The 26,984-nt window shown below is 52.3% G+C and overlaps 8 protein-coding genes across 8 annotated transcripts; 4 read left to right on the forward strand and 4 right to left on the reverse strand.

Annotated features, from left to right (window-relative positions):
* Positions 1–588: 588 nt before the first annotated feature.
* Positions 589–1,665, forward strand: CPAR01_09905 (aldo-keto reductase; the record flags this gene model as incomplete). Its single annotated transcript, XM_060494168.1, has 1 exon — positions 589–1,665. The coding sequence occupies one exon, from the start codon at positions 589–591 to the stop codon at positions 1,663–1,665; it is 1,077 nt and encodes a 358-aa protein (XP_060346350.1).
* Positions 1,666–1,900: 235 nt separating this feature from the next.
* On the reverse strand, positions 1,901–2,638 carry CPAR01_09906 (uncharacterized protein; the record flags this gene model as incomplete). The annotated part of the gene is made up of 1 exon (XM_060494169.1): positions 1,901–2,638. One exon carries the CDS (start codon positions 2,636–2,638, stop codon positions 1,901–1,903), a length of 738 nt encoding a protein of 245 aa, XP_060346351.1.
* A 915-nt stretch (positions 2,639–3,553) lies between these two features.
* On the reverse strand, positions 3,554–4,034 carry CPAR01_09907 (uncharacterized protein; the record flags this gene model as incomplete). Its single annotated transcript, XM_060494170.1, has 2 exons — positions 3,554–3,782; positions 3,847–4,034. The coding sequence occupies 2 exons, from the start codon at positions 4,032–4,034 to the stop codon at positions 3,554–3,556; spliced, it is 417 nt and encodes a 138-aa protein (XP_060346352.1).
* Positions 4,035–5,044: 1,010 nt separating this feature from the next.
* CPAR01_09908 (uncharacterized protein) lies at positions 5,045–5,635 on the reverse strand (the record flags this gene model as incomplete). The annotated part of the gene is made up of 3 exons (XM_060494171.1): positions 5,045–5,159; positions 5,216–5,318; positions 5,398–5,635. The coding sequence occupies 3 exons, from the start codon at positions 5,633–5,635 to the stop codon at positions 5,045–5,047; spliced, it is 456 nt and encodes a 151-aa protein (XP_060346353.1).
* Positions 5,636–8,999: 3,364 nt separating this feature from the next.
* On the forward strand, positions 9,000–9,380 carry CPAR01_09909 (uncharacterized protein; the record flags this gene model as incomplete). The annotated part of the gene is made up of 2 exons (XM_060494172.1): positions 9,000–9,051; positions 9,262–9,380. 2 exons carry the CDS (start codon positions 9,000–9,002, stop codon positions 9,378–9,380), a joined length of 171 nt encoding a protein of 56 aa, XP_060346354.1.
* A 5,127-nt stretch (positions 9,381–14,507) lies between these two features.
* On the forward strand, positions 14,508–16,250 carry CPAR01_09910 (uncharacterized protein; the record flags this gene model as incomplete). Its single annotated transcript, XM_060494173.1, has 2 exons — positions 14,508–14,993; positions 15,057–16,250. 2 exons carry the CDS (start codon positions 14,508–14,510, stop codon positions 16,248–16,250), a joined length of 1,680 nt encoding a protein of 559 aa, XP_060346355.1.
* A 1,461-nt stretch (positions 16,251–17,711) lies between these two features.
* CPAR01_09911 (uncharacterized protein) lies at positions 17,712–20,411 on the reverse strand (the record flags this gene model as incomplete). Its single annotated transcript, XM_060494174.1, has 4 exons — positions 17,712–18,219; positions 18,401–18,772; positions 18,812–19,209; positions 19,266–20,411. The coding sequence occupies 4 exons, from the start codon at positions 20,409–20,411 to the stop codon at positions 17,712–17,714; spliced, it is 2,424 nt and encodes an 807-aa protein (XP_060346356.1).
* A 393-nt stretch (positions 20,412–20,804) lies between these two features.
* On the forward strand, positions 20,805–26,905 carry CPAR01_09912 (ABC transporter; the record flags this gene model as incomplete). The annotated part of the gene is made up of 13 exons (XM_060494175.1): positions 20,805–21,023; positions 21,082–22,117; positions 22,173–22,406; positions 22,459–23,198; positions 23,262–23,424; positions 23,487–23,825; positions 23,881–24,004; positions 24,063–24,134; positions 24,188–24,238; positions 24,306–24,370; positions 24,432–25,512; positions 25,567–25,678; positions 26,105–26,905. 13 exons carry the CDS (start codon positions 20,805–20,807, stop codon positions 26,903–26,905), a joined length of 5,037 nt encoding a protein of 1,678 aa, XP_060346357.1.
* Positions 26,906–26,984: the final 79 nt, after the last annotated feature.

Consider the following 26,984-nt stretch of genomic DNA (forward strand, 5'->3'; position numbering starts at 1 on the left):
GCGGACCTGGGCCCTAAAGACGCCAAGGTCCGCTGCGTCCTCAGAACCAAAGTCCCAAATGCTGCGACACTGTTCAAAAGGACTCACAAGGAACGGACAAGAAAAGAGTCCGTCAATTGCCCGTTGCACTGTTTGGCAACTTTACGGTGGAAATGTGGCAGATTTTCCGTTGATACACCGGCTACGAAGCCAACTAGCCACCATCGTCTGACAAACATACACTCTACATCTGGCCATGAGCAATGGACATAGACGGTCTTAACAGTGTTTTACCACCTCGAAGCCACGATAATCAACTGAAGCCTGGTGATACTCAAGGTGTAAGGCTTCATGATGCGGATTTTACAACTATCTCCTCAGTACCCTAGGCCAGTGCTGATGAATCCACGCCGACGTTCAAGGTAAGATGGTCTTTCAATGTCATGGAGGATTCAGGATGTTTGCTATATAACCATGCAATTTCAGCCGAACATCGTGAATAAGTATCTCGTCAATTCACGCTCACCGCAACATCTCCAATCTTGACATCAACACCAGAATCAAAAGCACCATAACCCTCAACTTCCTTCAAAGCAATCACCATTCACAATGTTTGCACTTCCCGTTCCCGCCTCTCTTCAGAAGAGCCTTGACACCACCAAGGTTGAATATGTAAACCTGGGAACTTCCGGTCTTCGGGTGTCCGTTCCAGTGCTGGGCGGCATGTCCCTCGGGTCTAGCGAATGGGCGCCGTGGGTGCTGGACGAGGAAGCATCGCTTGAGATCCTCAAGGCCGCCTACGACCGCGGCATCAACACCTGGGACACCGCGAACATGTACTCCAATGGCATCAGCGAGGAAGTTATCGGCAAGGCCATCAAGAAGCTCAGCATCCCCCGCGAGAAGATCGTTCTCATGACTAAGTGCTTCATCTATGTCGGCGAGGAGACGAACCTCCACACTACCATGTTTCCTCAAGAAGTGCCCAAGAGCAAGGACTACGTCAACCAAGGCGGTCTCTCCCGCAAGGCCATCTTCCAGGCTGTCGACGATGCCCTCTCTCGCCTGGGAACGACGTACATCGATCTGTTCCAGATCCACCGCTTCGACCCGACTACGCCCATCGAGGAGACCATGAAGGCTCTCCACGACCTCGTTCAAGCCGGCAAGATCCACTACATCGGCGCCAGCTCCATGTGGGCCACCCAGTTCGCGCGCATGCAGTTTGTCGCCGAGAAGAACGGCTGGACCAAGTTCGTCAGCATGCAGAACTTCTACAACCTCGTCTACCGCGAGGAAGAGCGCGAAATGAACCGGTTCTGCAAGGAGACAGGCGTGGGTCTTCTTCCCTGGTCGCCGCTCTACGGCGGAAAGCTGGCGCGGTCTGTCAAGGCCGAAAACACCAGCATCCGATCCCAAGGCAAGGGTCCGATGAACCCCGATCTCAGCGAAGCTGATGAGAACATCATTCGCCGGGTTGAGGAGATTGCGGAGAAGAAGGGGTGGAGCATGAGCCATGTCGCGCTCGCTTGGATCCGTTACAAGGGCGGAATTCCCATCACCGGCTTCAACTCTGTCAAGAGAATCGATGAGGCATGCGAGCTGCGGGGCAAGACTCTGACTGATGAGGAGGCCAAATACCTGGAGGAGCCTTATGTTCCTAAGAACGTCATTGGTCACGATTAGATGTTTACGTAGCACCTCATTAGTAGCACTCAATTCCACATATTTGCTTCTTCATATAAGACGGGCGCTCAATTGAAGGTGCCAGATGAATCTGGGTTGAAGTTATGCCACATGCCCACGTTGTGGAAGTTGGTGCTACTGAGATTCATCGACCCTGGAAAACTACCCTCTGAGAAGTATGTGCTACAATTCACTGACATGTATGTCTAGTTTCTTCCTGCTCAGGTGTCTGCGGTCAAACCCCACCTGGCGCATACTCCCTCAAGGCCTTCGCCATTGGGCCAAAGGCCGCCCCCTCAAGCACCGTCTCACTCGTCCTCCAGCCAAGCGACCACGGCAGCCTTTCCTCCACGAAACTAGCATTGATCCAATCCCTCCTCGCCTTGCCATCCTCGACGCTCCCTCCAAGCGCGGCAAGAAGACCACTCATCTGCTCAACTGTAGCCGCGACACCAGCGGCATCAAGCACAAACTCGGGATTCTCCTTCCTCGCATCCTCGAGTCTCGCAGCACCAGCCTCAGCAGCTTGCTTCCAAGTAACGAACTCGTCAGGTAGTCTAGCCACGAAAGAATCCCAAATCGTCCTATTGAATCGCAGGTTATCACCCAGCGCTAGGTCTCCGCGACTCAAGCTTCCGTCGTGATCCAGTGGCTTTTGCGCCAGGTCGTCGAGGTGGAAAGTCCCGTTCACACCCGTGGTGGAGTATTTCAGCGCCGCAGGGACGGGGCCTGCAGACACAGCGCGGGAGAAGTTGAAGGCCTGCATCTGAGCTACCGTGGCGCTTTCACTTGAGATGAAGGCGCCGTCGCGGTTGATGTAGCCGTGATTGGCGAGGATATTAAGGGCTGGGCATGGTGAGCGGCGGTCGGTTGAGGCTGGGGCTATGTATGCGTGCTCTGCGTGCTCGAACTGCGCGTTTGCGATGGCGGCTAATAAGGCTAGAGCCACATATGAGAAGGTCTGATGACGCATGGTGGCCTGTATTATTTGCTGTTGAGAGCAGCAGATAACAAAGAACAGATGTGAAGGAGTGGCCGGGAGAAAAAAAACACTGATTTCACGCAGCAGATAATTCAATTGATGCTCTCGGTAGTCAAAGCTTCAAAGCTCCGTTGGAGGACTAAGTTACCTTCTGCCTCCTGTACTTATATTCTTCCTTTGTCATGAACGGTGTGGCATAATTCTTCAACACTACTGAGACCAGCTAGCCGGCGTCCGTAATGAGAAATACGGGAAGCGGCATTGGCCGAATGATTTCTTCAAGGCTCATTAGAGTTTCGATTTAATCTCGGGTGAGTATTCCTGGTGCTCGGCGGCTCCGGCATACCACGGTTCTATAATTGAGTTTCGGTGACCCTGCAAATGCGGCTTTCGACATCCCGGGACCCACAGCCGGGCCGCATTCTCACCGCTATCTTTCTACAGCACAATAAGAGCCTTCTTGACACCCCAAGTGCTCAAATATAGCCGTGAAATATTTTGTCACATCATCGCCAAACGATTGGTAAACCAGTAAGTCACTCTCTATGTCCAACGAAAACTGGCTATAGTTGGCATGACGAACGAACGGCTTCATATGTTCCTCGGGGCGTGTAGCGCAGTTCTCCTAGTTTCCCGAGGCCTGAAAGAAAAGACGGTAAAAGCCGTCAAGCTAGCATCAGCGATTCGCGTGGCTTTTAAGTCATGTGATGTCGCCTATCCGACAGAATTCGATGAGATCTGGACAGCTCGGCAGAAGGGAAGTGGAAGACTGTCTGCAGTGTTCGCTCGGAAACCAGCCACTACCATTACCCGGAAAACATACTGTAGGGTTTCTCTATACTGTATTATTCCATATATGAGTGCCATAGCTTATGGGTGACAAATATAGTCAAATAGAATGAAGCCTTAAGTTTCGGGTGATTTCCCGTAGAGCCACTCGACCATCCATCCGGGTGTCATCTTCTTTGCAATATCACGAGAATACTGCACTCCATCATCGTCGACGTACATCGTTGCTTCTCTGAGACCGAGGTTTGTGAGATGATCTTGGACGTCCTTCTTCGTCGTCTCGCTCCTCGCGGCAACAACCTTAGGGAAAGGTTTTGCAAGTTCATGTCCTAAGAGTAGTGAGACCCTGTGATATCTGAAGTACTATTCTTTGGAATAGACTTTTCACGGATATAGATTGTAGGGCTTACGTTATAAACCTCAGCCAAGATGTAGTGACAGCGAAGAAATGCTGGGTTGGGCAGGTTCTCGTCACCATTGTGCGCACTAAACTGAACTGTGGGAGGCAGGATCCCTCTGAGATAGAACCGTTCGGCGGAACCAAACCATTGGATGGCATAAGGGCTCCATCAATCTCTGGGTGTTCTGAGACTGACATCGTGAATGACGACTGCTTTCCCTTAAACTGGATGATTCCAAATGTGTCTGTCGTTGAAAAGAATTCCATGAGGCTACGTCGACTGATGACATCGGCACATAGTTACGTACCTCTCATGGGTGCAGAACCAGCAAGGTGCGCAACTTCTCCAGGTTTTCTCACCAGGAAGGTGCGCACCTTCTCCAGGTTCTCGAACTTGGCTGAAACTTTGACAAACTTATCATAGCCTGATTATCGAGAGGCACAAATTTCGACATTTTGAATGGTACACAGGTTGTGTATGATCTCTAGGAGTCTCAATACGCCGTCTTCGGGGCTCACTTCATCCATACCATCTAAATAGAAACATATGGGACGATTGTAGTGCTGAATGGTGTTGAAGAAGAGCGTTTAGAGTTCCTTAGCAGTCCAATCTGTCCCAGATTCCTTCCGTCCAGATGCTGAAATACTGCTCATAGATCGGTCCATAGCCGTCAAGTCATCTGTAAGAAGTTGATGCAGCAGCGAGCAGAACATTCCCCTGATGCTCTGCTGTATGAGGTTTCCAGGTCGCCAGAAAAAGGTGTGACACTATAGACACGCCAGGGCACCACACTTTGAGAGCGCTTCTAGTCCGCAAGTCGGTTATGATATATCTCATCAGCGTAGATTTCCCCGAGCCGGGATTCTCACTGGACCTGAAGATTGGGCTACCAGATTCGAGCCAGTTGATTAAAGAGATCCGGTGTGCTCAAATCTTGGACTACGGAAGTGCGTTTCGTGACCTCATCAGCGGTCTCGTCAGGGGCATCATCTTTAGAATCTTCAAGCCTCTTGGAGCGTTTGGCCCCTGTCTCTTTTTTTTCCTGGTACGATGCTCGAATCTTCGAGAGATCCCATGCCGTCTGCAAATATCCATTGGTAGGTACCTCCACATGGTTCGACCACGTGGCTCTGGCGTTTGTTCATGTCCGGGAATTTGAAGCTCCCAAGGAAACGTCGACATTTTTCATCTCGATCTCTATCTAGAATCAACGCTGCGATATCAGCAGAGTGTTTCTGGTCTGAGTCCCGGATGTTTGATCAAGTCTCGTAGATTGCTGTCGCAGCGACTTCAGATCAAGGTGCATGGCGTCGGTCTTTTGGCTGTTCAAGTTAGCTGACTACGTGGCCGACGGGAATTTCAGGCTCCACGGTCTTACCAAATTCGCGCAAGAAGGCCGCTCTGCATTAGTCTCTGGGCGTCATTGAGCTTCCTCTCCAAGTTATTGAGTCCTCTCTTTCGCCAGTTTGCCTTGGGGGCCACTTTGATTGTGGCAGCAAGATTCCCCTTCTTTTTGTGGCCGAGAATGAAAGCAATCTCCTCTGCCAAATCTCGCGCAACGGCTTGGCACTTTTTTCGCGATTTCCAGCAACTGGTCTTCTTGCTTGGTCGGGAGCTGTGGACCTTCCAGAGCCTGAATATGCGCTGCAAGTTGAGCGAGTTCCTTTGCGTTCACCTCGAGGGTATCGTCGACGGTAGCATCTCGGTAGACTTGTTTAATTAGGCTGGCTGTGTCTCGACCGAAGCTGATGACTTGGAAAATGTTGCCTGCCACGCCGAGGGCTTCAAGACCTGACATGTCGGCGGTGATCTAGCCGAATTCCTCGGGCCAGACTAGGCGATCTGTGCGTCTGACTGAGCTTTGGAATAGTCAGATGACGTTGTCAGGACGGCGAAGAGAGAGATAAAGGAGACGAGGCAGAAAGTCTGTTATCACAACTAAGCGGAGTGGTAGATGCTGCCCTTTTGTGTAGCCTGCATGAAACAGCCGCACTCGGTGGTACAAGCCACCAAATTGGTGACAACCAGATATGAGGTAGCGAATTATGAATGAATGGGATCCCTCGCGGGTTGCCTAATGTCTAAGGCACATTAGGGACCAAGTATTAAGCTGAATCAAAGTGGTAACTATCCAGCTCTGGTCTGCTCAACACAATTCTGCCTTGCTCGTCTTCACCGTCATCAAGAAAAGCATGTGCACTAGTGGATTATCGAAAGATGGATATATGAGTTGGCTCATTGCCGCTCAGTAAGGTAGTTAAATCATTTCAACATTCCTGTGTCTCATTGAACGCTTGTGCAGAAACTTGGAAATAGTGAACTTCGGTTGCTGATACGAAGTCTGTCTTCAGATTTCGCACTGCAAATACTGAGAGACATATCGATTCAAATACAAGGACAGACATCTTTTGATATCTACACAATAAGAAAAGATTTTTGAAATACCAAAGCCAATGGGATATTTAACATCACCGCACGGCAATCGGCATAAATTTCTCGCATAGACGTTGAGAAAATTTCGGCATAAACCAGATGAAGATGAGTGCGGCGAAGAGCATCTTTTGATGATGACGTACTACTGGTATTCTATAAGAATGCCGACTTGGTCGCTACATCTTTTTCAAGTATTCAAGAGCACCAAGCTGCGTCTCGGGAATAACTTCCTGCCAGCAAGATCTCTGTTGCAAGTGACTTAAGACTAGAAAGTAATCCTCAAGCAGTGCTACAGTGACACTGTATAATATCAGCTGGGGGGAAATATGGGGATACTCAAGCCATGAATACCAACTCGTGTGTCGAGCGAGAAGTGATGCTTCAAGTATTAGCTGTACGCTCACACGCCATGTAACCTCATCCAAACCCATTCATCCTTTTCATCTCTATTCAACCAAACCAGCCCTTGAAAAATCAACATCGCTAGCTAAATCGCCATAAACACATCACCACATCCCCATTGTCATCACCATCAGGCTCAAAAAGGCAGATGCCAAGATCCCTCCAAGCCCTTGCATCTTTCGCCACTTTTAACCGACGACTACCGGCAGGAAAACGGGAGCCGGGGAACGGACCCGAACCAGAAGTGTTGGGCAAACACGGCAAGGTAAAGCAGTTAGACCAAAAAGCGCCACCCGACAAATAAAAGCTGCAGGTGAGCCGATTCAGGAAAGTCAAGCTCGCTGTTGGCATCGTCATTGAGCTGCATTGGCACTGAGAGCACTTACGGCAGGGCCTCTTGGAAGGTGTCACGGGATCGCAGAGGATGCACGCAGATCGGTTAGTTCAATTGGCAACTCCTCTGATCTTCACATTTCTGCGACAAGTAGATTGAGTAAGACCGGACTACTCTAAGTATTGATTGGGAACTGATTTACAGAAAATTGGTTATTCTAGCTCCTGAGAGTGGCGGGAAAGAATCTGCACCGGACACTAACAAACACCAACCCCGCAATCGAGAATCGACCATGACAGAAGCGTGTTGCTAGCCCGACGGCCACACAAAGGGAGCTTCTGTAGTGTCAAACCCTCGCCTGGGACTTGGAAGTCGGTGCATACTCGCGCGTGACCTAATCCTTTGTAGATAATGCTTGTGCTGGCGAGGCTGTGTAGAAAGGAGAGAAGCACCGCACAACACCGGTCCAACCACTCGGTTTGCCCACCATGCCGGCCTGTCGCCTGTGAAGCCCGAGGAACCCTAATCGAGGAACTATGCAGCCATTGAGTGCCCAAAGTCTTTCTGCGGCTCTAAGGCGAAGGCACGGCCATTGCATGGTAGCAAAAGAATCGGGTGGCTGATCCTTCGACCTGTGTGCTTCTAGCTGGCAGGTGACAAGCCACGAGGGAATTCAATTGGCTTGATGCTTAATAGCTCAGTTCTTCTGCAATTGAGCACCTCGACTTGGCGCGCTGCGGCGCTTTCATGGCGGCTACCCCAGATCTGCGTTGTCTCAATGATCGAACCAGTCATCACGACAAAGAGAACCTCAACCCCGCGAGTAGAGAGACGGTGAAGTTGGAGGATGGGTGGGATTGGCGGGAGGCAAAGGTTAGATACCATAGCGGCACTTGGATGGAGGGCTACGTAGTGGTGCGGCACTGCGGAAGGCCAACGGAGCCGGCCGCCGGTCGAGATCAGTCCATACCAAAGGTGTTAGTCAAAAGCTCCCATTAGTCGGCGGGTTGGTGACAGGTCAGTGACGACGACGACAAGTTCCGAGGTTCGATGGCGGTGGTGCCGGACAGGGGTCGAGCTCGGACCTGGGCACAGCTGCACCTGACTACCACGCTAGAATCCGGTGGTTTGGATCCATTTACACTGCCTATCGATCGTTAGCTTTGGCAACCAAGAGGACGGGCATTTGGAATGGGGGAAGAGGCAACGATCGTGCGTGCACGGCGCCAGCATCATCACCAAAGACGCGGGTCGGCGTTGCCACTCAAGGGCCCTGCGACTCACGTGTCCCGAGAACTCGGGATGGGCTGGGGATGGCCTGGTTGCTGGGATGGACGTGCAGCGTACCGCAGCCTGTGCTTTTCTTGTGTTCATGACGGCCCCGTGCGAGCAAAACAGCGGATGAACCTCAGGCCTGGATCGAGACACCACGTGACGAACATCGTGTGAGGTTCACGGTTCACGGTTCACGGTTCGGGCTGTGTTGGCAAGTCTTCAGCAGAGATCTTGGGGGTAATTTTTCCTTGGAAGTGCCCACCAGGGGTAGCAGGGGTGTTTAATGATAGGTTCTCCGCAGTGGAGAGAGAATCTGGACGTTCGTGGTTTTGCTGGAGAGAAAAATCCTTCCGAGCGGAGACCGACACCGTGCCCGCGTCCGGAGACCCCGTGGAGTGACAGAGTTTGCGGTGCGGTGACAATCAGTCGGTCTATTGGTACCGGTCTGGCGGTTTGTACGCTTCTTCGTATCTGTAGTTCAAGTTCGAGACGAACGGTGCGTCAGAGATCAGGCGGCCGGCGAAAACGCGGTCGTTTTACCAGTTTCCCACGGGGAAGAACAAAGAGGAGCCCTGGAGAAGAAGCACGAGGGCGGTGGGCTGGGGAAAAGAATCGAGACCAAGCCCAAACTCGGCCGGAAGCCGAGGCGATGAAGCACTGAAGCAGGCAGGGCAAGGCGACGCGCCAGTGTTGACAGGCCGCTGTCGTGATTTCGGGCATGGTTGAATGGGGCCGTCATCAAAGACGGGCCGATATCACGGCCGTGACAGGTAAAAGTAAGCACCTGGGTACGGAGGCCGACCAGGGATGGCTCGGAAGGCACCCACTGGCGAACAGGCGCCGGGGGGGGGGGGAGGGAGCCCAAGTCTGGAGCGCCGGGGATGGAAAACTTGTTGGTCATTCGGACTTTGGGCCCTCTTAACAGCAACGCGCGCTGACTCGGGTGGGGTGGTGGTACGACGTGACTCTTTCGATTATAGGCGGTGACTTCGTAAGGACGGCTGTTGTGTACGGCTCATTGAACGATGAGCGCGAAGCCCCGAAAGCACCCGCGGAATCAGACGAGCAAGCGCGCGATCTGGCGGAAGCAACGTCGTGATTGGGTACCGGCTTCGTGAAGCTGGAGATATGGGGTTGCTTGGAGACCCCGATATCTCCAGGCGGAGAGAAAGAGAGACAGACGGCGTCTGAAAGTGCATGTGAGGCGATCCACAACGGACAGGAACTCGGCCAAACTGGACACCAAGACGAAGTGTCTGCCATAGTAGACTCCGAATAGAGAGATCTATAGGTAGTTAGCGCATCGAGTACCACCGAGCATTGTCCCATTTGGGGCCGGGGCCGGGGGATTGGAGGAGAGATGATGGGGAAACTTGGGGGAAGAAAAAAATAAGTTGGATGGGAATGGGGAGAAGTTGGGGGAGGGCGTGAAAGTGCGGGATGAAGATGGGATGGATTGAATGGGGTTGCATCCATCTCATGCAGTCCGGATAGCGAGATGCAGCAGCTAGTAAAGCTACTGTAGTTGTAGGTTTTGGCGAGGTTGAATGGCCCGAATAGCTTCAAATAACCGTCTAAGCGAGTTCGATTGTAGGTGTTGAAGCCTGAAGATGGCTTAGTTGAACCAAGAACAGTCAAGCGAGCTTCACACAAAAGCGTCGAGAGCTCTATCGTAAGGCGTTGTAGCTTGTGGTACCCACGGATAGGGAGAGACGTGTTGGAGGGCTGCAGGAGAGCATGCGGGAGAGCCCTTGGGGCTCCAACGTTGCGGCTTGAACTAGGGTCGACCTTAGGATCGGAATCCATACCTACTTGTTCGTATAGCGAGCGTACCGGCCGACATGTGCCCATCCCATCACGAACGAATGACCTGGCGGATGTCGGCGGCTGAAGAGACATGGCGCTGAGCCAGATGATCCGTCGAACGACGACAGTGGAGATGTTTGGCCAGGGAGCGGCAAGGGAAGAAAAGCCACACGGGCGCCTCGTGTCTCGATTGCTGACAGTTAGAGACCGCAATGCTGCCGTGATGCCTGAGTCCAGCCGCAGATTCACCACCCAATCTCAGCGCATCGCATCGTGTCGCAAAGCATCGCCAGTCACGGGGGGGGGGGGCCCTGTCGCAGAGGCACAGTTACCTAAGGTAGGTAGTAGAGAGGGGCGCGCCAGAGTCGGACGCAGGCCGCCTGCGTGAACGAATTAGTGATGCATCATCCAATTGCCTGACTGAAAGACGCGCCGACGTGGAAGGCTGCGAGCAAGTCAAGGCAAGACATTGGCAATTCCTTACGAAGACTTTCTTCCTTCTCGGAAGGATGACGGGGCAACAGGGACCGGGGGGTTCTGGGCGTGTCATGTTTTGGGATTGACATCTGGGCGAATCGGAGGGAGGAACCGGTGGCTCACCAGACCAAGACTCAAAAGGAAGGGCCTGAGTCTTGACACCTGGGGGAAGATGTGGGAAGGAAGGGAGGCGGCGGAGCCAATGAACGCCACAAAAAAGTGGCCGGGGAAGATACTTCGGTACTTTTCCGGTACGTACTCTGGAGATTACTGTGGAGCGATAATCTGGCACCAACTGGCAAGAACTAAGGATTGGACCTGCCCTCAGGACGGCGCTGAACGCTTGTTGCCTGCCTCTTCGGCGCTTCTATGGCGCTTTCCCCAAGTCCCTATGCCAAAAGTCTCCAGTCTACTTCTCCACGGGGGCACCTTTTTTCAATGGAATTATGGAATTATGGGAATTCCTCACTTTTAATCGTTGGGCCATGGCTGTGACAGGCCCACTGCGTCTTATTCCCACGGGACAGGTTCATGTCGGATAAAGAATACCCCTCGGGGACCCCACCAAACGCGGGTGAAAGTAACCCGAATGAAGATAATCGGGAGTTTTAGGGGGAGAAAACTCTGACACTCTTGTTCTGTAAGCCATTTGTTGGTGAAAATTCTGAAATTGCATGAAGCGATCGTGAGATTCAGGAGGTCATCAAACGTAAGCAGGTAACTGCACCTCCAAATTAGTCCACATACAGTCAAACACTCATACCAAAACCATGTCAAACGGCGACGATGACTTGGCCAGGACCACTAGGCAAGAAAAGGAGAAGGCATGTCATCACTGGACCACGGCCACCGGGCGCTTGGCCAGAAACGGGCGCATTTCATCAAGTCTGCCGTTGTCTACTACCTAGGAGTCTAGGACTAATACGTACTGCATGCCTGGCCCATGTTCGTCGTCGCCGCTTTCCTTCCCTTCCGCGTTCCCCTCCCTGCGGCTTGGATGAGTAGTGCCGTGTCGATGACATTCTTGGGCGTCCTCAACTCTGGAAACTCTGGAGTCTGCAGAGAGAGACGCGCCTTGGTATGCAGATTATCGCTGCATGAGCTCGGGGCCAAGCTCGGCACGTCCTGACTTGGCGCACAGCTGGCCCCCTCCCCCGCCGCAGTCCTGCGCCGGCCATGGCCCACCCATGGGGGAGGCAAAGTGTCACGCATTTCTAGATTCCAAGACCTCTCCAAGCTGGGGTTGCGTGCGGGCGGTTCGTCTATTCGGCGCTTGTTGCGATGCAAGCGATGAAAGCATATCGAACTACTCTCGTCAGGATCGTCGAATGACCTCGAAACGACCGGTCCGACTCCATGACACTTTCCGTGTTTAGACTTTGGGGATTCCAGCGCATCGTTTTCGGTGTGCAGGGTGTAAGGTAGGTAGGTAGGTCTTCAATTAGACATCTTGCACCCTCGTGAGATTGCAACCAAAGACAGACGCGCCGAGTCGCGACTTGGAATCTCTTGCTGCAGCCTACCAGAAGTTCAGAACCATCCACCAACAAACAGCGGCAGAGACCACCCGTTCGTCTGGTCCGTTTGCTTGATCTCCAGTTGACAGATTCTTTGTCAGACCCGAGAGCCCGAGCCGAAGGGTCGAGACCGGACCCAGATCAGCAGAGCCCCAGTGCTTTTTCTTCGAATTTTCATCGACCTGTTCCAACACGAGCCGAACATCGGGTGGAAATAGCAGTAAACGGATGGAACACGAACAGAGAAAAATCGTGTCGTGTCCCGTGCCCACGCTCTTCTCCGGCGCAGCGCAAAAGACCTGAACTGCCAGAACAAACAGCAGAGCCGGGAGCGGTCAAGGGTCTGGATCGAGCCTAGCGTCGATTCATCAGTAAAAAAAGGATGACCAAGTCTCCAGGGCCCCGCCCCGCAAAACGCCACGCGACGGCGAGACAACGGCGAAATCCATTTCCCCAGCTTTTTTTTTCCCTTTCTCTTGGTCTCTTTTCTGCTTGGGGCATTTTGGGGGGCCTTGGTGCTTGGAAAAGAACCCCCGTGACCCGGTGGCTGCGCTCTCCATGTTGGGCACGAAAGGGGGTCCCCAGGGGGCCAGGCAGCTGAAGACTGGAGTCCCCGGGCCAGTGTGGTCTCCCCCAGTTATTGTTCCCCAGTGGCTAATTTTCACGTCCAATTCCAATAATCGTGTGTTCTAATAGCCTACCTGGGGAAGGGAAATGTCTTGCCCTTTTGGCTTGTCATCCCCTCTGGCTCTCAGTTTTCCAAATGTTTTAGTGCTTGTAGTGGACTGCCGGTCATCGCGCGCCACTGACGAGTCAATCTGTCCACCAAGGTAGTGGGCATCGGCCGCTAAACTACTCTTTCCTCTCCTGCTGCGAACATGGCTAGTGAGGCCGTGTTCAGTCCAGATCCGCCTGGAACTGATGATCTGATGGTTTTGGTCCACCTGGAGTCATTGAATTCTTACCGAGTGTACGATGCTTCTGCTCGATTTCCAATTCTTTTCGGTTCATGTTCCTTTTCTGCGTGCTACAAGAGCATTTCGTACCTTACATTTGCATTCTTTTTGCTAGGGAGTCACTCGTTCCTTCCAGCCTGTCTAGCATATCTTAATGTCACTCGTCGGCTGCCGTGGCAGGTGCTCCCCTCTAGCCGACGGAAGTTCTAAAAGTCAATGGCAATTGGTGAAGTGCCTTTTCAACCACGGCGTCCTTGTTTCCCCAAATGTTCGCTTCCACATTGGCAAAAAATTGAATGCCCAAACAAACAGACCACAAATTAAGGTGACATGCACCTCGAGCTCTGCATCTTCATCCTCGTACCTGAAGAGCAAGTACGACCGCAATGCTGAATGGCACCTTGAGGTAGCTATCGTCAGGTGAGTGAAGAACCTACCTAACCAAGAAATGGAATGGAAAGAAGGAATAAAAGTACCTTCCAGCCCAAGGACCATTGTGTGAGACGGGAGGTACCTCCCACATCGCGCGCTACCTTAACCTGGACGGGGAGCAGTTCCTTCCATGTACCCTTGGTGCCTTGTACCTCTCCTGGTCTCCCATCTCTCTGTCTCTCTCTTTTTCTCATGGCTGTTTGGCTGCCACCCCCGTCGTCCTTCCCTCCTTCCCCGTGGCCTGCCCGCCCCGCGGCCCCTTCCCAACTCGTCGGGAGTCCCCTTCCCACCCCCCCTCCTACGCCGTACCTTCTTAGTCTTCCACCCCTCCCCTTCCCCCTCGGCCTCCACGCCTGCCCAAAAGTTATCGGCCCTATTAAGCATGAGCTAGCAGGAGCTTCAATATGGGGACGGCTAACCAACGGGGCTAACCCAATGGGAACTCGTTCTCGATGAACTGTGACCTGCAGACCCTCGGAATGGGGAGATGAAGCACCACACACACTCACACATACACAACACTCCTCTTCACCACGTCCATACGACATAGGCATAGGCATACCTAGGCGTAGTAAGGTCTTCATCGACAACACGGCAGCCTGCTCTGCTCTGTTTGAGTCTGACTGACCCATACGCATCGGCCTGGCCTGTCGTCTCATTCTCATTCCCCATTCCAGACCCAAGTCTTGGTGTCACACCCCCCTCCCCTAGTAAGGTATCTCCAATTCCCCCCCAGTTCTCAGTCCCCAGTCCATCAGTCGGTACTACCACACACACCCCCATGCCAGACAGGCGGACTGACACGGACGCAGCTGCGTAGCATTACCTTTCCCTTTGCACCTTCTTGGACGTGACACCAAGACTGATAAAAGGTCCTCGTCTCGCCCTCACTTTCTCACTTGTTCCCCTCCCTTCCTCACGAGCTTCCTCGCCAACAATTCTCCCGACAAGCTTCCTCTCGTCCTCCCCTTTCCCATACAATCAGCTCGGATCATCGCCAAGCTCCCGAGGCGAACAACAACAGCAACAACCTCCACAATGGAGAAAGAAACCGGCGTTACGCGCGAGCCCGTCCAGGGCCTCGCCGTCACCGACAATGTCGACCAGATCGAGGCCCCCGTCACATGGAAGGCCTACCTGATCTGCGCCTTTGCCTCCTTTGGAGGTATCTTCTTCGGATACGACTCCGGTTACATCAACGGTGTCCTGGGTTCCATCAACTTCATCGAGGCCGTCGAGGGCAAGGGTGCCACCGCCATTGGCGAATCTGACACCTCCCTCATCGTCTCTATTCTTTCCTGCGGTACTTTCTTCGGTGCTCTCATTGCTGGTGACGTTGCCGACTGGATGGGACGCAAGTGGACTGTCATTCTCGGTTGCTTTATCTACATGATCGGTGTCGTCATTCAGATGATCACTGGTGTCGGTTCCTCTCCTCTCGCTCCCATCGTTACCGGTCGTCTCATCGCTGGTATCGGTGTGGGTTTCGAGTCCGCCGTTGTCATTCTGTACATGTCTGAGATTGTAAGCTTTTCACATTGGCGCCCTCACGAATCCCCAGAGTATTCCACTAACACAGTTCCATAGTCTCCCAAGAAGGTTCGTGGCGCTCTCGTCGCCGGATACCAATTCTGCATCACCATCGGTCTTCTCCTGGCTGCTTGCGTCGTCTACGGCACCAAGGACCGCACCGACACTGGCGCCTACCGCATCCCCATCGCCATTCAGTTCCCTTGGGCTCTGATCCTTGGTGGTGGTCTCATGCTCTTCCCTGACTCCCCCAGATACTTCGTCAAGAAGGGCAGACTCGCCGATGCCGCCGCCTCCCTTTCCAAGCTTCGCGGCCAGCCCGAGAACTCTGAGTACATCCAGGTCGAGCTTGCTGAGATCGTCGCCAACGAGGAGTACGAGCGCCAGCTCATCCCTTCTGCCACTTGGTTCGGCTCATGGGCCAACTGCTTCAGCGGTTCCGTCTTCAAGGCCAACTCCAACCTGCGCAAGACCATTCTCGGTACTTCCCTCCAGATGATGCAGCAGTGGACCGGTGTCAACTTTATCTTCTACTACTCGACTCCTTTCCTCCAGTCCACCGGTGCCATTAGCAACACCTTCTTGATCTCCCTGGTCTTCACCCTCGTCAACGTCTGCTCCACTCCCTTGTCCTTCTGGACTGTTGAGCGTTTCGGTCGCCGCACCATCCTTCTCTGGGGTGCCGCTGGTATGACCATCTGCCAGTTCCTCGTTGCCATCATTGGTGTTACGGTCGGTTTCAACCACACCCACCCGGACCCCAGCGATGCCACCAAGAGCATCGCCAACAACATTCCCGCTGTCAACGCCCAGATCGCCTTCATCGCCATCTTCATCTTCTGGTTTGCCTCTACGTGGGGACCTGGTGCCTGGATTCTCATTGGTGAAGTCTTCCCTCTGCCCATCCGCTCCCGCGGTGTTGCTCTGTCCACTGCCTCCAACTGGCTCTGGAACACCATCATTGCCGTCATCACCCCCTACATGGTCGGTGAGAAGCGTGGCAACCTCAAGTCCTCTGTCTTCTTCGTCTGGGGTGGTCTCTGCACCTGCGCCCTGGTCTACACCTACTTCCTGGTTCCCGAGACCAAGGGTTTGTCCCTGGAGCAGGTTGACAAGATGATGGAGGAGACCACTCCCCGCACTTCCGCCAAGTGGAAGCCCCATGAGACCTTCGCCTCCCAGGTCGCCCGTAACGGCGTCCTCGACAAGGTCCACGTCGACAACATTGAGCGTCGCACTTCCAACGTCTAAGTGCGCGTCTATCTAATGTTCATTTTCACTTTTATCTATACCCCTAGTATATTACCCGTCTTACCGGGTGAATAACCTGGGAGGCATCTCTGAAGTTGGGTCCAATTTGGACACATCTTAACAACTTGTAATGCGAAATGTTGATGTGGAATGCATGGCGCGTGGGGGATAACATGGTCGTCACGATCGTGACTAGTTTACACTACCGTTCAAAGATAACTGTTAATACAACTAAAAAAGTTGAATACGATATTCTCATTTGTTTTCCAAGTGATTGTGCTTAGCAACCTGGGGTTTACACGATGAGTAGCTGCACCTTACCTCTGCAGAGTGATGGAATTAACAAAACATGAGAATAAAATGACAAGGGCCTTCATTATTCATGCACCCTGCTGGGTAGCTTTTCCGGCACCATCTGTGGCACTATGTCGGGTTGAGGCTTCGGCAAATCGTGGTCTTGCCTGAACTGGGGCAAGTTGAGCGGGTCTCGGATCTCTTGGCTGCATTCTGCAGGGACGGGGCTCCCGAACTGCAAGCTACTGTGTGACACTTGGGGGTACTAGGACACTTTTCGAGGTTCGCGAACACCATGAAGAGATTATGCGGGTGATATCATATGACTCTTTGGACGTTTATAATTGAAGTGGATTGGAAAGTATCTTTGGGTCCAGCCACATGCGTGCTTCATGTGGGTTGCTGAAAGACAAACCTCCAAGTTGGTCACCAACCTTTCGCGTGGGAACGCTTCATATGGCTGTTACATGAGGAGGTGGAATGGCTGGCTCTGGTTCCCATAAATACTTAGATTTCGATTGCTCTGGATATTGACCAACCAGGTCCACTGGTTTTTTTTTGGGTTCGGGTGCCCTTCTCCGCCTCCTCACAGGCGAGTTCAGGTCTGTCATTGGTATACCTAACTAGTAATCACGCCACATCGTCTAAGTAAGCCTGCAGTGGTAGTGGTGAGTACCTTTCAGGTCTCGGCGAATATTCGTACTTGATTTCTTCTCGAAGGCGGAAGGAGGGAGCTTCTCCTTAGGACGTATGTCTAGTAATTGGGAGATGGATGATTCTCAATTGGCTGTCAATGAGCGTGCCTGTCATGCGTTCTGCGTGCGTGCTACCTCAAGGTCTACCCCGAGGGATGCGTATCATAGTTAACCCAGTAGAGAGTGGGTTGGCCAGCCCGGAGTTACTTCTTCAACACATTTTTACCAGCCCCTAGCTATGGTGCGGCATTGTATTGCTCGAATCAATCTCCTATAACTTTCTATTAGGACCGAAAGTGTGCTGACCATTCATCTTCTGGGCACGGCACTACACAACATCGTCATCATTCCTCGAAGGACGTAACGGATAGACGTGTGATTCGAACGCCCAGTACCCCTCATGCAGAAGGAGAAGCCTTCTACGTACCTACATGTGGGTTAAACTCGAGCGCCATGCGGCGCCCAAGGTCCCTCATACCGCCACCCCGTAGCCCGCCTTGTGCTGCACCCTGTGAAAGAGCCGCTGGAGCGTCTCCCGCATGCGCTCGAGATCACGCGCCTCTCTACCCCATCGCCTCAGAACCCTCAGCGCAAGCCGCACGAGAGACTTCCAGTTCGATGGCGGCTCTACAGGATGGTTCCCTGCCGCGACGACCGCGAGGACCATGACGGCGCAGGAGAATGCGCGGCGGGCGACGAACCAGCTTCCGCCGTGGCGGTGGTGGTGCGCCGTTTTGACGATCATGGCGGCGCAGGTGTCGACGGCTTTTTGAGCGAGGTGGATCACGCGCGGGTTCGTCAGGTGCTGCTGGCTCTGGTCGTGTTGGCCACGGCCCTGGGTTCCGTGGAGGGCGCAGTAGAGAAGCGGGCGGAGGGTTGATTCGCGCCATCCTTGGAAGCGACCTTGGAGATAGAATGCGAGTTCATTTTCTGGGTAGTCGTGTTCGGTAAATTGGATCAGGAGCGGAAGATGGGAGTGTCTGGGAGACGTGTAAGTTGGGCATTCGGCTGGTGTAGTTGCTGTGCTGAATTCCTCGGAAATTTATTCGCGCTGCTTCGAGGTCCGCCAAGACTGGGGAAATCAAGTGGAGGACTCGGTTTGGGGGCACAGGAAAGTAGTCCGCACGGATAACATGGGAGGGCGGGGCAGAAGTAACTGACAATTGCGAAATTTCCTTTTCAAACTCGTCGTATTGTCGGACTAATAAATCCTCGTTCCTCAGCCAGTAGGCCTCGCCTTTTCGGTATAACACGGACATGGTGTTTTTGATCGTCCGCCGGAGGGAGATCTCGGCGAGGTAGTAAAGCCAACTGCGTTCTTCTTCCAGGCGTTGTTGAGAGTCTGAGAATGGGGACCAGGCGTAGTCTGAGGGATTCGCGGGTGTCTCGTTGACGCTGATGGTGCACACCGTTGCCGTGGAGAGTGTTGAAGGAGGCGCAGGGAAGGAGTCTGGGTAGGTGAAGTCCTCTAGGCCGCTTGGTCGGAGACCCAAAGTCGGGAGGATCTCGCTACTTTCGTCAGTGGAAAGACGCCTACCATACGGTGACAGAGAAAAGGTGAAGGTTACTCACTTCTCAGCCTTGAAGCAAGACCAAAACAGTCGTTGCTCCAGGGGCTGTGTCGGCTCTTCCCGTCCACTGGGCCCCCTCCATGGCCGTCGTCCTCGCCGGAGCAAGTGAGCTTGCAGTCTTGTCGAGGCTTGCTGGATGTAGAAGCAGGCTCGTAGTGGCCGAAGGCGGCACTTTTCGTACATGGAGGCCAGGAACAGACATTGTATGTCAACGATGGAGGGACCTAGAAGGCCGATGCGTTTGGATGCTGCGAGGTAGTACGCCTCCGCGATGCCGCAGTCCTGTGGTTCAAGTATTGGCGGGAGAGGAGTCTCTGATACGTCGATTTGGGTCACGGATGCGGTTTCTTGCGGTGGGATCCAGGGAGTTGTTAGACTTGCCAAGGCGCAGGCGAGGAGCTGTTGGTTGTGATCAGTTGCTAGGGGCGTTGAAGGGGTGAAATGAGGGCTCTTACTACAAGACAGGATGAAGCATCCCACTTGATGCCGTACTCAGTTGCTTGTTTGGCGTAGGCTATTAGTTCGTTGCTCTCGAGGATCGGGTTACGGGGGTGAACATGTGTGAGAAACTTCCGGCAAAGGGGGACGAAAGCATCTTCTTGGATACCTGATCCGTTGACCGTTGAGGAACTGCTGGGCTGATTTAGACCATTATCGGCCATTTCGGTGCCGAATTCCAGGATAAAGGATTCTATTCGTGCGTCGTCCTCTGGTACGATGCCTTCGAAGATAGGCCACCGGAGCATAGACTCGCAGCGGAGGGCCGAGTACAGCGTGCGTGTAGCTTCTTCGCGGTGCTGGTCATGATCTTCCATGAAGTAACCATGAGGTTCACTATTTTCCCCAAGCTGATGAACCTGGGTCCCACCTATATGATGGGTTTCCGCCTGAGGTACCTCAGCTTCCACTAACGCCGGCTGGTCTTTCGAGAGGCTTCTTGTTCTCTGCAGCAAGTGTTTAATCTCATCTAGTCTTTCCAAGATGACTGAACTAGCGATGCCTTCATCTTGAGCCTGGGCAGCACTGGCTGCCATCTCTCTTCCTTCTTCATCTTCCCCTTCGTCGCCGTACACGCAGGTCGCATGGTGATGTCGACAGAACCCGCACACGGGATGGACGTTGTCGCATTTCGTCTTGCGAAGACGGCAGAACTGGCACGCTGTTGCTGCGCGTTTTCTTCGCGTGAGATGGGTCGCTGTCTGCGTTATACGTCGTTTCTTGCTTGGTGGACCGGCTCTGGTTGAGATCGGTGGAGGTAGACTTTCCACTTCTGGTGATGCTGATTGTGATGAAGAAGCTGCAGATGCAGCTATCGCTGTGGACGACGTGCGACGTTGGCGTGTGCGCTGCGAGATTGCGTTGTCGTTGCTAATAAGATCAGGAACGCGCATGATTGTGTGCGTCAGTTTCAGGCCGGTAGGGATCCGGGTCAGTGGCGGATGGTCCGGGGAAAGTACCTTCGGGTACGGGTGCTTGCCTGAGGGCGTGGTGGACGTTCCGGATTCTGGTCCTCCGAGTGGAGAACCGAGGGACGGAGGAAAGAGGGGCCCATCGATCACGACATCGGCACCCCAAGTCCCCTCCTCGATTCGCGTCCCCATTGTTCGGCCCCAATTTCTTAACTCTTATTTCCGCGGCCATTTTGTCCATTCCTAAGATGGCGATTTTTTGCACTCGATGTGGTCGGACCCGCTTCCCGGGTCCGGGACGCGACGACATAAGCAATGCATATTCGGGCCAATACCGATTCGATGGTGTCCAATCAGCGGTTGTGTGAACCGGATTGACCTGCCTCACTGAGCATAGCACAGCTATCATTTGGAAAGTGAAGGGTCTGATGTAAGACGTTTGCTCACCATGGCGTACATGGTGTCACAAGACGAAAGTCCCTTACACAGCTGCGAGGCTTGAAATACTGGGCTGATTCGCATTCTCTGTGAATGTCCTGGAAGTTGGACTGAGTTGAACGCAATATATCCCCAAAACCTGACTGTATGGCGACTAACACCAGTTGTCCTTTGGGCAGCGATGATCAATTCGGCCCTCGCATTGACTACAACTGTCGCCACTTTGACTTCACTCTCCTTTTTGAAGATGCCATCTTTCACATTCTCCCTCCGGCAGTATTTCTCCTGCTCATTCCATTTCGAATATTTTCCATTGCACGGACACCGGTGAAAGTAGCCACTTACAGACTTGCCTTGTGCAAATTGGTGGGTCTCGACTTGAAGAACTCCCTTCATCCATTTCAAGATACTGACACTGATGTAGGCTCTCTTGAGCATCTTAACTGTGCTTCATCTCAGTTTCGTCATAATTAACATCAGGTCATTAGCCCCCCGCGCGACAGCTTCACTGGCAGCGGGAATTCTCAACTTCATAGCCGTTTTCGCAGCTACTTTTCACTCGTTCCTCGAAGACCAACGCTCCACTCGCCCATCCGACTTGCTCATACTCTACTTCTCAGCCTCTGCCATACTCTCACTACCGCGCCTCAGAACTCTATGGCTCATCTCCATTGCCGGAGCGTCCAGAGGTCTCTGGACTGCCATTATCATTCTCACGATCCTAGTCGTTCCCTTGGAGTCCATCGGCAAGAAGCGATTCTTGCGAACAGAGTACCGAGCTCTTACGAAAGAGGAAGAAACTGGCTTCTGGGGCCGCAGCTTTTTCACCTGGCTTATGCCTTTCTTCCGTCTCGGCTACTCGCGGGTCATTCACATCCGGGATATGCCGGAAGTCGACAAAGACCTAGCTGGAGATAGAGCAGGGGCAAGCCTCGAGGCCGCGTGGTCGAAGCGCAAAGGGCAGAAATACCACCCTTTGATCCGCTCTGGCTTTTACGCATATCGCGGGACTCTCTTCGCCGGCGTCATAACGCGTCTCTTTCTCACCGCGTTCACGTTTTGCCATCCATTCCTCATCACGGCGACAGTGAAATTCATGCAGACGCCCAAGACGCCACAGTCCGAGAGATATGGGCAAGCACTTGTCGGGGCATATGTTCTCACGTATCTCGGTCTAGCGGTCTCCCGAGCTGCATTTTCCCGCCACCAGTTCCGCTTTACGACGATGCTTCGAGCAGGGCTGATGTCCATGATATTCAGACAGACTGTCTCTCTTAAAGCAGATGACTTAAAAGATAGTGCTGCGGTTACTTTGATGGGCACAGATATCGAACGCATCGTACTCACGTTCAACAACTTTCATCAGATTTGGGCTGCCGTTCTGGAAGTTGGCATCGCAATATTCCTCCTGCAACGTCAAATAGCGTCTGCATCTGTAGTACCAGTCGTCATTTCTATCGGTAGGTTGTCCACGAACTGCACTCTGCTCCGCAATGCTAATGGAAATGTCACAAGTCTGCGCTTTTGGCGTCATCCCGGTCTCTAAGACCATTGGAAGGGCACAAACGGCCTGGATTGAACGTTTGCAGAAGAGAGTGGCAGTCATAGCCTCAATGCTGGGAGATATGAAGTCGATCAAAATGCTGGGTCTCTCAGGCGTGTTGTCAACCACTATCACAGAGCTGCGACGTGTTGAGTTAAGGACGTCTGAGAAATTTCGCAAATTAGTCCTCTCTCAGATCCTTGTTTGTAAGTTCATCAGTATAATTGATCTCTTATTTCAAAGCTAACCTTTTCGCAGCAAATCTTCCTGTCGAATTTGCACCTTTCGCAACATTTGTCATCTACAGTATAATCGCAGTCATCACCAAAGATCAAACATTGACGACAACGAATGCCTTCACCGCTCTGTCTTTAATCGGCCTCTTGACAGAACCACTTTTGCTATTTTGCCAATTCGTGCCTAACATTGTACAGGGGGTGGCTTGCTTCAAGCGCATCGAGATATTTTGCCTCAAAGCACACGAAGGATCACTGCGGGAACACCTCACACCTGCAGCGCGCTCTTCAGTCACCACCTTGAACAGGACAAGCATCGAGCTCGCGGACCATTTGACTCAAAAGTCATCGGAAGGAATAATAGCCTCGTTCTGTAACGCAAAGATCTCCTGGTCGCCTGATTCAGACATAGTCTTTAAAGACCTATCCTTGACAATAAAGAGAGGCATCACCATGGTCGTAGGCCCTGTTGGATGCGGAAAGTCTTGCCTTATGGAGAGTATCCTCGGAGAGACATCACATAGTGTCGGGACCAGAGAGCGCATGGCTCACGGTATCGCCTACTGCGCGCAGACTCCGTGGATGATGAACGACACCGTGAGAAGGAACATCACTGGTGGCCTCCATCATGATCCGAAATGGTTTGACCAAGTTTTGTGGCTGTGCTCCTTGACTGACGATGTCAAGAATATGCCTGGAGGAGAGTTGTACAACATTGGCAGTAACGGTGTCGGCTTGAGCGGAGGGCAACGACAGCGTGTGGTGAGTTAGAAACCCCTCCCTTTCGAAAGGCAAAAGCATGGCCATGTCTGACATTCTCGCAAGGCACTCGCTCGCGCGGTCTACTCCAGACACCGAGTTGTAGTCCTCGATGACGTCTTCAGCGGCCTTGATTCCAAAAGTGTCAGCCAGATTTCAAGCCGTCTCTTCAGCAAGGATGGTCACTTCCGCCGGAACGAGATCTCCATCATTCTTGCGACTCACACCAGTAAGACTGCCCACGGGGAGAAGTTGACAGCAAGTCGGAAGTTTTCAGCTAACGGCACACAGGTGCACTCATTCGACATGCAGATGAATTGATCGTTCTCGCCGATGGTGAAGTCCTTAGTCAGGGCCCATATGAACAGGTTGTTGCTAGCTCACCTGAATTAATCACAAAATCGAGATTAGAAGGTGACAATAATCTTCAGAGGGGTGAAGAGTCAGGGCAAGCTGAGGAGGCTGTGAAACCCACACAAATCCAGAGGACCCTGGATACCGAGGAAGACAGACTGCGCCAAAATGGTTCTTGGTCAGTTTACAAATACTACTTCGAGCGAGCTGGTTGGGTAGTAGTTGGCTCGTTCGTCTTCGCCACTTTCACCGAGGCATTTTGCAGCGGGTTTACAAGTAAGTCCTCAGGGAATTATTCTAATTGCTCCTATCGCTCAAACATGCGTCTTAGATATCTGGTTTCAATGGTGGGTAGAAGCCAACGAAAAACGGCCAAATGACAACCTCGGTATGTATCTTGGGGTTTATGCCTTTCTATTTGCGATGGCATGCATTGGACTTTCCGTGGAATGCTGGTAAGACCTTGAGAAACCTTGATTTCTAAGGCTCAGTGCCGCTGATCATTGCTGGCAGGCTCCTCTTCATACGGATCATCAGCGCGACAGCCATGAGTCTACATGGTGATTTACTGCACACAAGCTTAAGGTAACGCGAGAACCGACCCCATTTTGCTATTGCGTGTGCTGACACTATCTAAGAGCACCTCTTAGCTTTTTCCAGTCCACTGATACAGGTTCAATCACCAACAGGTATGTGTGCCTTATAGCGACGTTTTACTTTGTAGCTAAGCGTGAGTTTGACCTCTTCGTAATCTAGATTCAGCCAGGATCTTAACCTGGTTGATGTGACTCTTCCATCCAATGCCATTAACTTTGCCTCGAGTAAGTTTCCTCTCTTCAACACCTTTCTAGCTACTCTTTTGCTGAGCTAACTCTTTCAAAGATGCTTGCGCTTGCATCGTGAAGCTCATAATACTATGTGTCATGGGCAAGTACTTGGCGACATCCGTGCCTCTTCTAGTAGGTGTGCTCTTCTTCGTTCAACGATACTATCTCCGCACCTCTCGCCAGGTCCGTCTCCTCGACATCGAAGCCAAGGCCCCAATCTACACCCACTTTCTTGAAACACTCAAGGGTGTTGCCACTATTCGTGCCTATCAATGGGAAGAGAACTTTGAGGAGCAGGCGACAAAACTCCTGAATACGTCACAGAAACCCCACTACATGCTAGCCTGTATACAACAATGGCTCGCGCTCGTTTTGGATCTCATTGTCGGGGCTCTGGCTCTCATCATAGTCAGCATGGCAACTTCCATTACCGATAAGTTTTCTCCTGGAGCAATTGGTGTTTCCATGGTCTTGGTCCTGGGGTTCAACAATTCTCTTGCGACAACAATCAAGAACTGGACTGCTCTGGAAACTTCAATCGGTGCTGTGGCCAGAATAAGAGAGTTTGCACAGACAACGCCTTCCGAGGAGCGTGAGCTGGGAAGCTCCGGTGTCCCTCCTGAAAGGTGGCCAATGCAGGGTCGCATCGCCTTTGAGAGCGTCACTGCGAGATACACAAAAGACGGAGATGCAACTCTGAAGAACTTGTCACTTTCAATATCATCCGGCCAGAAGATTGCAGTCTGCGGACCATCAGGCAGCGGCAAGACCTCCTTTGTTCTCTCACTTCTTCAGATGATTGAAGTTACAGAAGGGAAGATTTCTATCGACGGCATTGATCTCGAAGGTCTGGAGAGAGCGGGAGTACGTTCACGAATCAACGTCATACCTCAGGAGCCACTCTTTATCCCGGGCAGCGTCCGGTTCAACTTAGATCCACACTCCCGCGAAAGTAGTGAGACGATCAAAGCAGCGCTCGATAAAGTTGGCCTCCTGGGCAAGATCGCTATGGCAGGTGGTCTGGACAGCGAACTAGATGCCGATGGGTTCTCCGTAGGGGAAAGACAACTTCTAGCTTTGACGCGCGCCCTCGTTGAAAGGAGCCAAATTTTGATCTTGGATGAAGCTACAAGCAGGTATAGACTTTCCCCCAACACTCGCATACCATCCATCAACTAACATTGGTTCAGCGTCGACCAAGACACGGAAGACAAGATGCAGCGGATTATCGAGGAAGAGTTCTTAGAGCAGACTGTAATCTCTGTCATACACCGTCTGAGATTCATCGAAAAGTATGACCGGGTACTCCTCTTGAAACAGGGAGAGGCCGTGGAGTGGGATTCCCCCGATACCTTGCTCGCGACTGATTCCGAGTTCAAGAAGCTACTAACAGCTACGCAAACTCTGCATTGAGAAACAAGTAATAGAATAGGGGCATCGTAGAGATACTAGGCAATTTCAGAAGTTGGTTCAGGGGGGGCAATTTGCAGTGGACTTGAAACTCCATCTATGTTAACCTTGACTTAGCGGTATAATCTGAGGTACTACCAAGACGAGCGGCAGGAAGGCAACAGCCGGCTGATCCATGCTCCGTCCCGTAAGGGTCGGATAAGTTGCGGGTCAACATGGTGCGGGGTACGTCGGTGATTGATGACGGTGCTTGGGACCAGCGACGGAAAGTTGATGTCAATGTTCAGGGACAAATCATACATGGCGAAAGACACTTAGAACTCTCAATTACTATCAAGCAACGAAATCCAATCTACTCGCGAGCAAATCCAAGTCTTCATAGAAACTCCCCTGGACATGGCGCGGAAGATTAGATTAGGAATTATCACACCTTCTTCTAATACTAGCCTTGAACCTCTCACACAAGCCATCATCTCCGGGCTTCCGGATGTCACTGTTCACTTTTCTCGTTTTCGAGTTCTGAAGATCAGCCTAGATGAGGATGGGCTCGACCAGTTTCAGACCGACAACTTGATCTCAGCCGCGCAGCTTTTGGCCGATGCTGAGGTTGACATGATCGGTTGGAGTGGTACTTCGTCGGGTTGGCTGGGGTTTGAAGCCGATGAAAAGTTGTGTGCGGATATCACTGCGGCAACAGGAATTCCCGCGACGACTTCTGTTCTCGCGCTGAACAAGGCCTTGCAAAAGTTTGACGTCAAAGATCTTGGCTTGGTCACTCCTTACACAGATGATGTCCAGGGAGCCATCATTCGGAACTATTCACGTGTCGGAGTGAGTTGCCAGAAAGAACGACATCTAGACCTTACGGTGAACTCGTCTTTTGGTCGCGTCGACGAAACTACGTTAGACGGCCTCGTGAGCGCTGTGGCGACTCAAAGACCAGAAGCAATGGCAATATTCTGCACAAATCTGAGAGCAGCTCAGAGGGTGGCTTTTTGGGAGGATAGGCATGACATCCTCATACTTGATACCGTTATCACAGTCATTTGGGATATGTTGCGAGAATCCAAGGTTGACATGAAACCCTTGGGTGATTGGGGAAAATTGTTCTCAAAGTAGTAAAGACCAGTGACTGTTGGTACATGCAGGTATAATTTACATAAGGTTGAGAAATATTTCTAAGGAGCTGTGTAAAGAC

This window comes from Colletotrichum paranaense (assembly GCF_030867605.1).
Source record: "Colletotrichum paranaense strain IMI 384185 chromosome Unknown Scaffold_8.1, whole genome shotgun sequence".
Taxonomy (NCBI): domain Eukaryota; kingdom Fungi; phylum Ascomycota; class Sordariomycetes; order Glomerellales; family Glomerellaceae; genus Colletotrichum; species Colletotrichum paranaense.